The 12305-nt window shown below is 37.1% G+C and overlaps 1 protein-coding gene across 1 annotated transcript; it reads left to right on the top strand.

Annotated features, from left to right (window-relative positions):
- The first annotated feature begins 1922 nt into the window (after positions 1-1922).
- On the top strand, positions 1923-11399 carry LOC110765121 (DNA repair protein recA homolog 1, chloroplastic). The gene is made up of 13 exons (XM_021968179.2): positions 1923-2305; positions 2494-2585; positions 2733-2808; positions 3302-3364; positions 3442-3571; positions 3739-3824; positions 3912-4037; positions 4346-4450; positions 4582-4638; positions 5181-5243; positions 5321-5397; positions 7941-8013; positions 10956-11399. Exons 1-13 carry the CDS (start codon positions 2072-2074, stop codon positions 11061-11063), a joined length of 1290 nt encoding a protein of 429 aa, XP_021823871.1. The 5' UTR covers positions 1923-2071; the 3' UTR covers positions 11064-11399.
- The last annotated feature ends 906 nt before the right edge of the window (positions 11400-12305 follow it).

The following is a 12305-nucleotide window of genomic DNA, read 5'->3' as shown; positions in this document are numbered from 1 at the left end:
TAATGTAAGATTCGAAGCCAGATTGGTAGCTAAAGGCTATGCTCAGAAGGAAGGCATTGACTACAATGAGGTACTTTCTCCGGTAGTAAAACATTCTTCTATTCGTATTTTGTTGGCTTTGGTTGCGCAGTTTGACCTGGAGTTGGCTCAACTTGATGTCAAGACTGTTTTTTTACATGGTGATTTGGAGATCTATATGTCTCAGCCAGAAGGTTTTAGTGTTGCTGGAAAGGAAAATTGGGTTTGCAAATTGCAGAAATCATTGTATGGCTTGAAGCAGTCTCCAAGACAATGGTACAAGCAATTTGATAAGTTGGAGAAGCCAGTTTCGTTGTTCAAGTTTAAGCATTGCTTGGACTTGATTGGAATTCGTAAAACTTGTTGATTGCCCCTTGGGGGATTGGGAGACGACCATTGGGAGTGTTACTATGAGAGTTTGTTACATGTTGAGCCAAGGTGGAGATTGTTGGAAATTGGCTCAAATGTAGAAGAATTTTGGAATTACCCATGTGAGTCAAAGTTAGTTGCCCATGTGAGTAAATGTTGGCTTACTATGAGGTCAAAAGGGGTGGATTGTTTGGTAGCCATCCATTGGTAAGTTTGGTAGCCAACAAATGAATAGTTGAAGCTTGCATTCACACTCTTGCATCTTTGGCTATAAATTGGAAGCAAATGGTTCCATTTGAAGTATCCCACCAAGTGTTGAGTAGAAGAGGAAAATAGCAAAGAAGGCATCTTGCCAAAGAGAGAAACATTTCTCTCTAGTTGTTCTTTGCTTTGTATCATTGTTTTCTCTTCAATTGTTGTGAGAGTGAGACTTGGGTGTATTTGGGGCTTTGGGTTTTCTTGAGTGATAAACACTTTGTATACTCTCTTTGAATATAGTGAATTACTCCGTCGTCTCCAAACTGGATGTAGGCATTGCCGAACCAGTATAAATCTTGGTGTTCTTGTTGGTGTTGTTTTGTGTTCCATTTATCTCCTGCTAGTTGTTGTTTATTTTTTACTCACAATTGGTTGACGCTTCCGCACAACAATAAGATGGAAGCCTCCCTTGAGACTATTGTGAAGCTCAAATTTGATGGCTCTCTCAAAGCTTCATCTTCCTCGTTTGCTTTAGGATTCATCTTTAGAGATACACAAGGAGTTCCTCTTATTGCTAATACTTACCATTTATGCTTCGCAGATGTTCTTATTGTTGAAGGATTTGTGATGAGGGTGAAGGAACCAAACCTCAGGTGGCTTCTTTTTTCCAGCCAAAAAAATAAAATCCTAGCTCACCCAATTTAAATAACCTAACCTCATCTAGTTCTCCTAGTCAATAAAAAGAGGGGAGGTTGGGGGGGTGGGAGGGGGGGGGGGGGGTTGGGCTATAGCCTAGGTGGCTTCTTTTAAAAAATAAAATCCTAGCTCACCCAATTTAAATAACCTAACCTCATCTAGTTGGGGTGTGGGGGAACTCACACACAGCACAGCAAAAGAAAAAAAAGAGAAAAAAATAAAATAACTCACACACAGCACATAGGAAAAAAAGAAAAGAAAAGAAGAAGCACCACCCTAACCTCGCATTAGAGAAAAAATAAAATAAAGAACACTCTTGTTGCTATTGCACTCACCTTTAAGACTTAATTCAAGTGAACCAAGTTTCTATATTCGTTATGTAAGTTTCTCTCAATTTCTTGACGCTTTAATTTGAGGAATTTTTTGGAGTTTATGAAGTATCAATTACAATTTTTTTGGAGTCACACATTTTTATTTTGAAGATATAGAAAAGTTATTATTTGATTATTTTTAACTTTAAGCCACTATTTCAAAGGAGGAATTTATTTCCCACCCCATTTGGGGCCAAGAAATAAATAGGATTTTTTGTCAGGTTTTTTTTTTACTAAAATGTAATGTGGGGCTTTTGACTAATTTTCGCCTAAAAAGAAAGAAAGAAAAGGAAATAGGTTCTGGGTATTCTCACGGTCACATTGCTAGCCTTTTCCCCATCTCTTCATATTTCTCTCTCACTATTCGTTCGTTTGGGCGCTGCTGCATCTATAATTTCATTTTTTATAGAGTTTTAGTAATGGGTTTAGTGTTCAGAAGCAACAGCGGAAGCATGAGATACTTTTCGACCCACTCAAACTCACACTCTCACTCGCAGTGCTTACCTTCTCCTCTGTTATTCCAGTCTTCTCTCCCACTGCGCTTCAACGTACACTCAATGGCGGTGAAGCCCATCAAAAGAGTTCGTTGTGAGCTCCAAGCCAAAGTCAATGGTGCTCTTTCTGCTGACTCCGACCCCCTCTTCATTGACCGAGTATGTTTTCAAAACCCCTTTGCGCCTTTTTACCTCAATGTTCTTTTTGTTTCCCAGAAGCAGAAAAATGCTGTTGAAGAGGCACACAAGCACAAAAAAACTATAACTTGCACTGTTGGTTTATGACAAGCACTAGAAAATGTGAGCTAAAAGTTGATAAATTCTGATGTTATGGTTTTTTCTTTCAGCAAAAAGCACTGGAAGCAGCAATGAATGATATAAATAGTTCATTTGGAAAGGGTAGTGTTACAAGATTAGGTAGTGCTGGTGGAGCTTTGGTGTATGTCCTTCTATCCTTGTCATATCATTGTTTGTGTTCACTCCCTTTGGCCTTTTTTCAATTTTAAGCAGCATGATGGAGCATAAGACCAGCTGCTTGTATGATTTAGGATGGAAAGTAGATTATTTGAGACTTTATTTATTGCAGTGAAACTTTTCCCAGTGGCTGCTTGACATTAGACCTTGCCTTAGGTGGTGGCCTTCCAAAAGGGAGAATTGTAGAGGTATGTTTCCATTGTATGTTTTCATGCTTCATCGTTGTATCTATCATTCTCTTTTTCTTTTTGCTTGTTAAGTTACGCATGCATCTGTTGGGGATTGGAATTTGGACCCAAGAACTCACTTTCCCTTCACCCTGTTCTGAATGCGGAGAGGTTTTGTAAGGCCCAAAGGCCAATTTCTGTTTCTCATTTGATTTGATTTGATTTGATTGTTTTCCTTAACACTTCTCATGATCAAAGATGCATTGTTTAATTGGAAAAAATTAATTTTTTAGTGGTAATATATATATCCGGTAATGTTCCTCGCAAATGGTATCCTGCTACAGTTACTTGATCCAAGAAAATGGCATCAAATACCATATGTATGCAGAGCAAGGAGATCTGGAAAGTTGGAATCCTGTGGAAGGTTCCACAAAAATAAAGATGAAAAATAATAGAAAAGGATGTAGGTAGTTTCCTGTACAAAACAATGATCTATCATTGTATTTATTTTCAGATATTTGGACCAGAAAGTAGTGGAAAGACCACTCTAGCACTCCATGCAATTGCAGAGGTGCAGGTATAGTTGTTTCAACTGTCATCTGAAATCTTTAGCTTCCGTTTACTGACCAATGGCTTTTCAATGGTAATATGCAGAAGCTTGGAGGAAATGCTATGCTTGTTGATGCAGAACATGCTTTTGATCCAGCATATTCAAAAGCGCTGGGGGTAGATGTAGAAAATCTGATTGTCTGCCAGCCTGATCATGGCGAAATGGCACTTGAGAGTAATATATCTTTCTTGTTTGTATCATCGTGGGAACTTTTTCTGACAAATGTGTGTTTGTGGGATCGATGCAATCATTCTGGAAGTATTCAGAATGGCAGTAGCGTGATGCTTAAGAAATAAATTTAGTGTATGCATGATGTATTGATTGGTTTTCTGTCATCTCAGTTGCAGATCGTATGTGCAGATCTGGTGCCATCGATCTTATCTGTGTTGATTCTGTCTCGGCTCTCACTCCACGAGCAGAGATTGAAGTAACCTTTTATTTTTATTTTATTTATTCCTTGGTAATTTTAAACTTAAGATATGCAATTGCTCATATCTGATCTTGCTACGTACAGGGTGAGATTGGTATGCAGCAAATGGGTTTGCAAGCACGCCTTATGAGCCAAGCTTTGCGCAAAATGTCAGGAAATGCGTCTAAAGCTGGATGTACTCTAATATTTTTAAATCAAATAAGATATAAGGTAATTTCAATTAATTCTGTTCATACATATCAAATAAGATATGGATGGTATGTAAAACAATTGAGATTGAGTGCCTATGTCTTAGCAGCTGATTTTGAGCCTTTAAGCTTTCAGATATTTATGATGACCCATACTTGGGTCCGTTGCAATAATTGAGTGCCTAGGTATAAGCAGCTGAATTTGAGTAATTAATTTTTCAGATTTATATGATTTCGATTCTTCCTTCAGGCTTTTTTATTAGTTATTTTCCCCTAATCACAGTTGTTTCACTTCCAGAAACTAATGGCATCGTTCATTCATTTTGCAAGATTGGTGTATACTATGGTAATCCAGAAGTGACATCTGGAGGAATTGCATTAAAATTCTTTGCCTCAGTTCGGCTTGAAATACGTTCTACAGGGAAGATAAAGTCTGTAAGAACAATAGCCATTGTTTCTTATTGCATGACAGCTATTTGATGGATGAGTATATTTATCTGTGTAGGTAACCGAATAGAGTTTGATCTATATTGTTTGCTCATACAACGTACTTCTGTACTGATTAGGTAAAGGGAGATGAAGAAATTGGGGTTCGGGTTCGTGTAAGAGTGCAAAAGAGTAAGGTAATTTTGAGTGCTTCAAAATGGTTTCTGCATCTGAGGGTTGTACACCATGTACAGAAAGAACATTTTTATTACTTTTGCCCTTATGATTACTTAAGTAGTAATTGCACTTTCAGTATAAATTTCATAACTGGTATAAAGTATGACAAGTTGTCTTGCCATTTCTTAAAGGTTTATGTCTAATTTCTCAAAGTTTTTTGTCCCAAATCTACACTGTGCTAGAAGTGCAGCCTGTGACCATGAAAACTGTTGTAACAATCGACAAATTGTTAAATTCCCTTTTTTATTTTTCTGATATTATGAAACTGCTTCCATCCTTTTTGTGGGCTAAATGATTTTGTTATGATATTTGATTATGCTTTTGGAGGAGAGACTTTTGTTGACTACAATCTCCTGATTCCCAGATTTTGCCAAACCTTTAGTAAAAATTAATGATTGCAGTTTATTATATCTTTTATTTAATTTGTTTCATCGACTTTGTTATGTTTCTAGTTAAAATAGCTCATGTTTTGAAAGATGCTTATCATACGTAGTTGATGTAGGTATCAAGGCCATACAAACAAGCTGAATTTGAAATTGTTTTTGGAGAGGGAGTTGGTAAATTGGTCAGTATCGCAACAAATTTAGTTTTCCCCACTCATAAGGTGGAAACCACACTCTGTTTTGACTTTCTTTCTTTCAGGGTTGCATTTTGGATTGTGCTGAAACTATGGATGTAGTAGTGAAGAAGGGCTCTTGGTATAGCTACGGGGACCACAGGTTTTTACTTGAACTTATATTCTCGGCTTTTAGTTATATTCCTTGTTATCTGCTACGAAGTGTCCTTAAAGACTATGCAGTAGGATACTGGGTTTAGGATATTGCTTTTAGTTCTATTTTTAGTTGTTGAGTCTTGTTATGATATTGGGTTATCCATAACTGTTTAAGATAATTACTCAGTCAAATAGGAGTCTCATTCAAAATTCTATTCATGTGCACTGTAATCCACATTGTTCACAGAATCAGACCAGCCCAGTTTGCTTACTTTTCTCAATTCTTTGCGACCCCAAGTAAACCCCCTTCTTCCTCAATTGAAATCCTAAAAATCTAAATATGTCCAACCTGTTCAAGGGCATACGGCCATGTGCAGTGGCATTTTCTTGAGTTCCTGTCGGTGTGGAAAGGTTTCAGGTGCACATGAAGGAAATGGATTAGGGGTTGTTTGAAACTTGGATAATTTTTTTGAATTGATTAATGGGATGCAAAGGGGTAAGTTTGGCGCATTAAGTGGTTTGAGACAAGGAGATGCACTCTCACCTTTATTCACGCTAATTGTGGATATACTAAGTAGAATTGTCAGTTATAAGGGAATGTGTGGAGATTGCTCGTTAAGGAGACCACTTTGTCAGGTCTGAAATCAATATAGCCAGGCACCTTCTGAATTCACATGAAAGTATGGGGTGCTTTTTAGCCAGGCTCCTGACAGTTTTAAAACGTTTAAACCTTCCCAACCCTGAACTGAACTTCCTCCCACCACAACGTAGAAGTATTGCTAAAAGATCTATGGTGCAACCACATGTTCTCAAATCTAAACGGTACTGGATCCTACCTAAATGGGACTCATGTGCAATGCAATTGGGAAATGGTTTGACACAACTCTAGGCTGCCTGTCTAGCTTTTGGGTGGCTCTGCTCCCAATGTGGTTAGACAAGAAATCCATTCAATCTTGATCTCACCAATCTATCCTTAACATTAGACCAAGTGAACTGAGCATTGTGTAATCTAGTATGTTCTGTTTTCTTTAAAAAATCCTTCAAAACCTTTCATGCTTCTAGTCACTCTTCCCACAAATTATTCCTCTCACAAAATCGGACACAGACAGATCATACAGCCCCATAAACCACCACTCTCACTCACTTAAAACTTAATACGTACTACCAACAAACTAAGTAGAGGCCCAAAATAATATCTAACGCAAATACTGATGTCACATCCCATGTTACTATAACCCCTCTCGACCTGCCACATGATGGAAAAGGACCCAGGCTTTGAACCTCCGCCGCCACACTTCCTATCAGTCTTCTATATTTAAATTTTTTTTTTTCGGTTTCTTGTTTGACAACAAGGTGCATGTCCCAGAGTCTACAACTCTTTGTTGAGCCTCCTTTTACTTCTAGACCCTAGATCTCCTACGCTATAGCTTATAATTTCCTTTAAGCTCTAGCAACCCGGCCCTGACTCTTTGTGCCCCTTATCAGCATCAAAATGGAACCATTGGTAAATTCAATTCACTTGTAATACTTTCTAGCATAGCTCAATTCTCTTTATTTAACCCAAACTGACCACCACCCTCAACTGCCCTGACCCTTAACATGTACACCTCAACTATTTGTGAGATCACAAAGACACTATTGGTGTCAATCACTGGAAAATTTTCCGGAATGCTACTGTCTCTTGGTAAAAGTCCCAGCTCCACAGAGCAGTAGATGATTCTATCAGCCCCTTTTTCTACAATCAGACTGATGCTCAGCGGAAGGAGCAAAGGTTTATTAAACCTCAAATTTGTTTTCTTCTATACAGGCACACAAACTCCTATCTCTTCCTCATCTGAACCATATTTGAAGACTTGTTAAGTTTGGAGCAGTGTCTTAATTCCCAGAAAGTGGCCAGGGAAAGCACATGCATGATTCATTCTCCTATGAGACAAAATAAAAGTAATGAAATCCATGATGGCTACTGCATACCTCCTTTTAATTTCTTAACAATGAAGTCCTTTGCTTTTGGAAAAATCAACCATTTCCCAGCTTGAATCTTGTTGAATCTATATACACATGCAGTCCCATATACCCTGATGTTCTAAAAACAAATTGCCCAAGTCAAAAACAGATTTCACTACATTTGAAAGTCTTTTGAGCTCACTGAGTTCCCTGTCATCAGAGATAGTATCCAGAATTCAATCCTTTTTAACATTATTTAACCTACCAGTAAAGCATTTTATTATTTTCTTGTGCACAAGAATAGGCAGAAGGTGTAGCCTTCTTTGGTTTCTGTATTTTCACTAAAAAAATGACAGGATGTTTTATAAAATCCCTTAAATTTTAGATATAGCTACTAGGTGAGATGAAAGGAGGAGATTTACCTCCTACTCTGTGCTAAGATTCTCATTCATAAAACAGAGAATGTGATTAGACTTCAAGCTTTAATTCCCGTAACTACTCTTTTGTTCATGTAAGGACCTTGTTTATTTGTTTTAGAATAACTCAAGAATCCTCTTGTGTAACTGTTCCTCCCTAATGACTGACATTTGTTTGTGATTAAAAAAGGTTAGGACAAGGAAGAGATAAAGCATTGCAGTACTTGAGAGAGAACCCTCTTCTTCTTGATGAAATAGAGAAGGTGATCTTTCTGATTTCTCATGATGCAATTAGTTTTCCTTTTCTCCTTAATTAATACATTGTTTAATTTTATGTATTTCTAGTGGTTAAAACAATCTCACAATGTTTGAATTCTATATTGCTTCACTTTCAATCAATATGTGCAAGGAATCAAATGAAACTGCAGTTCATCATCCTTTACATTGCTCAATGTCTTGGAAGTTGTGGGTTTTTATGTTTTCTTTTTTGGGGGGTTTTTTAGTGTGGGAAAAGAAGCTTTTAGAAAGGGAGAAAAAGATCATTGTTTTGCAAATTCAAGTCGCCCCTTTGTTAGCTTAACTTGGCCGTTTATAACTTATAGAGATCATTTATTCAATGGGCATTTGTTAGCTTAGAATAGGGCCCATTTGATAGAACTGATTATTAGACTGTAAATCCCCGAGTAACAAACTGTCATAACTGGGGATAAAAAAAACTTGAACAAATTTAAAAAGAAAACGAAGGGGATGTTTTCTTTTGGATTTGAACAGTGTGGCATCCTGCATGCGGGGTTCCTGCACCCAGAGCTCTTCGTTTGTGTATATATATAAGTATGCATATCTATTATTATGTAAAACAAAATTGCATAAGAAACCCTCAACATGTTATTGGAGCATGTTTTGTTTTTGTTACAATTGTAAACTTTGCTTCTATCATGAATCAATTATTTGGGATTCAAATGTTGGATGGTCAAATTTTAAAAGTTGGAAGCATGATGTAGAAAGAGTGCTTAGGTACGACCTTTAGGAAATCTTAATCTCCTAAGCTGATGAAGTCTTACAGTAGATGAGTAAACTGGATATGAGTAATGAGAAGGTTTGATTGGAGGAGTCTTATGGCCATGATGTTTTCTATTCCAGATAATGTGGAGGATGGTGTCATAAAATCAATAGTGCTATGGAGTTTTTAAAGGCTCTTGCGGGAAAAAAAAATGCCTTTGCATAAAACTGAAAAACACATACTTTGGGGGATTCACTGATTGATATTGAGGTGAATTGGACACCTTGTCAAAGTATGCACTCATTTGTATGGGGATGGACAGCGTCGGTGGTGTCTAGAGAGAAAATGGGGTCTTATAGAGTATACAGAGAAGTAGACAAGGATGTGAAGATTGAGTAGAAAGTTTTTGTATTGCAAGTCTATCAAAACCAAGAGGAACAGCTACCAGAATTACCAAAAGGAACAAACTGCAGAGTTACTTCAAGAAGGTTGACCTTTGTCCTGCCTATTGATTGAGAGATGGCTGGGGCAGGGAATAAACTTAAGCAGAACTAGTTCTTCAGAAAGCATTGCGCCACTGACTCAGTTTTCTGGTTTGGACTATATTTGAACAAGAGGGGTATTTTCTGAATGTGGTAAAAATACAGGGTGTGTGCTGGGAAGCAACATCATAATTCCAGCAGGTCAGGTTTTGGATGGCAAAATATTTGCAGAGTTCCTAGAGAGAGAATCTTTAGTGGAGATATGACTAATCCAAGAGCTCAGAATGCTTCATTCAGAGACCAGTTGGATAGAGGTGGTGCTAGAGAGATTATAGGTAAAGAACAAGGGAAAAAGGTTCATCGGTGGAAACTCTTCCGCAGGAAATTTTGCAAGGGTTGCAAGTGCAAATTACTAACCATGAATATGCGGGGCAGGAAAAGTGTGGAACTGTGTAGGGACGAAAGCATGTTCTTGACTCGTGAATGTAGATTTAATAATCCATTATTAAGATGCTTGTAAAACCAATTCAACTTTATCCTTTCCAAAACAACAGATCGCTGTTGTGTTTTTCTCCTTCTTTTGTAAAAGTGAGTAGGATGCTTCAAAGATAGGAGATAACATAAGGTGATGTATCCAGATGTCTTTTACAGTTTCCTATTATAATGGATCAAAACATTCAACAATGATTGTGATCTATGTAGTTGGTACTTAGAAACTGATTTCATAACAAAAATGTTGTTAACTTGTTCGAAGTAAGATTTAGAGTGATGGAGAATCAAATAGGTTTGTTTATAAATGTAGCAGTCAAAGAGGGGTAAATTGTAGTCAGAGACTGTTGTCAGCAACAAGGAGGCCTATGTCTGGAGGAAGTAGGAAGAACCAAAGGATGGGTAGCACAAAATTCCATCCATTCAGCCTGAGCCCGAAGATGATAGTCATGATAGGGTTGGATTAATGTGGACATGCTAGTGGAGGCAAGCGATTAAACAGTGAGTCTGTAATCAACTCCAACGCACTGTAAGTTTAAGAGGTAAGAGTTGAAGAGGAAGGTTTAGTTGTTCTAGATCCCGAGGTTTAGATGGGTATCAAGAATGAAAATTAGAGTCAGATGTAAATATCAAAAGCGGCCTTGGAAAGTGAAAGAGGGTAGAGATTGGTAGGGGATTGGGCCATTTACTACGAACCCAGACTGAGTATGCATGAAATACAGCCTGGGATGGGGTAATTAGACACAGATTAGTGATATTGGGCTAATTTTAATGGGAAGCTTAGCTCTGAAAAGGAAGGCAGAGAAAGAAATTACTGGAGTATTTTATTTGATCGAGTCATTTCCTAATTCTGCAGTAATTTACTGGTTCTGCATAATTGCACTTGGCTATCCTGAAAATGGGTAGAGACTGGTGCTCTTCATACTGTGAAGTCTGAACACAATATGATAGTCTAGTGCAAGTCCTATCACTAGTCCATCATATTTTGTTGTCAAATGTTCACAATAAACTATATTGAGGAAAAAATTATCCTTTTTGAGGGGCACTATGTGTAAATGTACAAAACCTCAGAGGTCAACATAATTTTACTTACAACTATAATCTGATGAAAAGTTTCATTATGTCTTCTTGTGTGTGCTTTCCACAATTTTTTCTCATTCTTTGAAGGTAGGATATGAACTGGAATGTGCTATTATTTGGGAAGAAACTGAATCACTCTTGAATGTACATGCAGATAGTTCGCTCCATGATAACAGATGGAACTGGACAAGTAGGCACACTGCACACGAGTAACTTGCAAATTCCCCAACAGGATGAAGATGATTTTGAGGATATCCAATGATAATCAAGGGTTTTGGTGTTCTTACTTTCTTCTATACTACTGTAACAAGACAACCAGCATTGCGAATTGCAAACAGCAGCAGTTTGCCCCACTGTCTATGCATCAAATGTAAGACCAGGGATGGTTAACAAGTTGACATCAGTATCCGCCTGATTCAGTGCCAGACCAAAAATGTTGGTAGATATAAAGGGAATGTATTCATTTTGTAATTTTGAGAGAACATGAAAATTATGGGAAAGAGGATGGGTTGGGGGTTGGGTTGTGTTTTGAACTAACAGGCTTAAGTTATTCCCAGTTGTCATTTCATTTATATGATAATTTTCTTCAAATATGAAATTCAGATTCACAGAAAGTGCATTAGACTTCTGTAGAGCAACACTGTAATGAGCTTCATAAAAAATGGAAACAGAAGACAAAGAGTTGAACAAATTCTTGCACAATGATATAACTGCACTAGGCAAATAAAAATTGTTTCATGCTTCATGTGTGTAAAACTAAATTAAAAAAACTTTTTAGGAGTAACTGAAGTGACTCCAGGACCTTTGCTACAAACGAAAGTGAAGTTAAGGGACCGTGGAAGCCATTTTGAAAGTTGCGGGACTAAAGCTCAAGTCTATACAAAGTTCAGGACCATAGCTCCTAATAAAAGGCCTAATATATATAGAGAAAACAGAGAGAGAGAGAGAGAGAGAGAGAGAGAGAGAGAGAGAGAGAGAAAAACACTGAAAAAGCTATTAAATATTGTCATTCCCGAAAAGGGAAGAATATAAAGGTGTAATAGTGAAAAAGTTATATTAGCATTCATCTTCACCGTTAAAAGTGGTAAGATCTAAAAGTCTTAAGTCTTAAAAGTGTGACCAAACTTGTGTTAAAAATGTGTCCTCCGATCCTAACTCATATATACGCTATTCTTGTATAAAAATGTGTCCTCCGATCCTGACTAAAAGTTTTGAAACGTAGATAGTTAAAAGTGCCAAAATCGCTATCCTTATATAAAAGTTGATAACCAGTGTAAACGTATATGTTTTTTTTATGTCTCTTGAACTTGAACTATATGTATATAATAAGTATACATTGATGTGCTGGGCCAAATACTTGGGTGTGCCTCATTGTTTTATAAACATGATTTTAAAATTTTATTGATACGTATATCTTACAAATAAAAAATCTTCAAAATGATTTTTATTTTAACATTTCTAAAATATATAAATTATATTATTATTTCAGTCAGTGTGCCTTACG

Source organism: Prunus avium, chromosome 3, assembly GCF_965620075.1.
Source record: "Prunus avium chromosome 3, drPruAviu1.hap1.1, whole genome shotgun sequence".
Classification (NCBI taxonomy): domain Eukaryota; kingdom Viridiplantae; phylum Streptophyta; class Magnoliopsida; order Rosales; family Rosaceae; genus Prunus; species Prunus avium.
Note: the sequence above shows the minus strand (reverse complement) of the source record. Positions and strands in the feature narration are given on the sequence as shown.

Coding starts and splice junctions, on each gene's coding strand:
- LOC110765121 (XM_021968179.2), top strand. CDS start 2,072: ATGGGTTTAGTGTTCAGAAGCAACAGCGGAAGCATGAGATACTTTTCG. Junction 2,306..2,493: donor ACCCCCTCTTCATTGACCGA/GTATGTTTTCAA, acceptor TTTTTCTTTCAG/CAAAAAGCACTGGAAGCAGC. Junction 3,825..3,911: donor CTCCACGAGCAGAGATTGAA/GTAACCTTTTAT, acceptor TGCTACGTACAG/GGTGAGATTGGTATGCAGCA.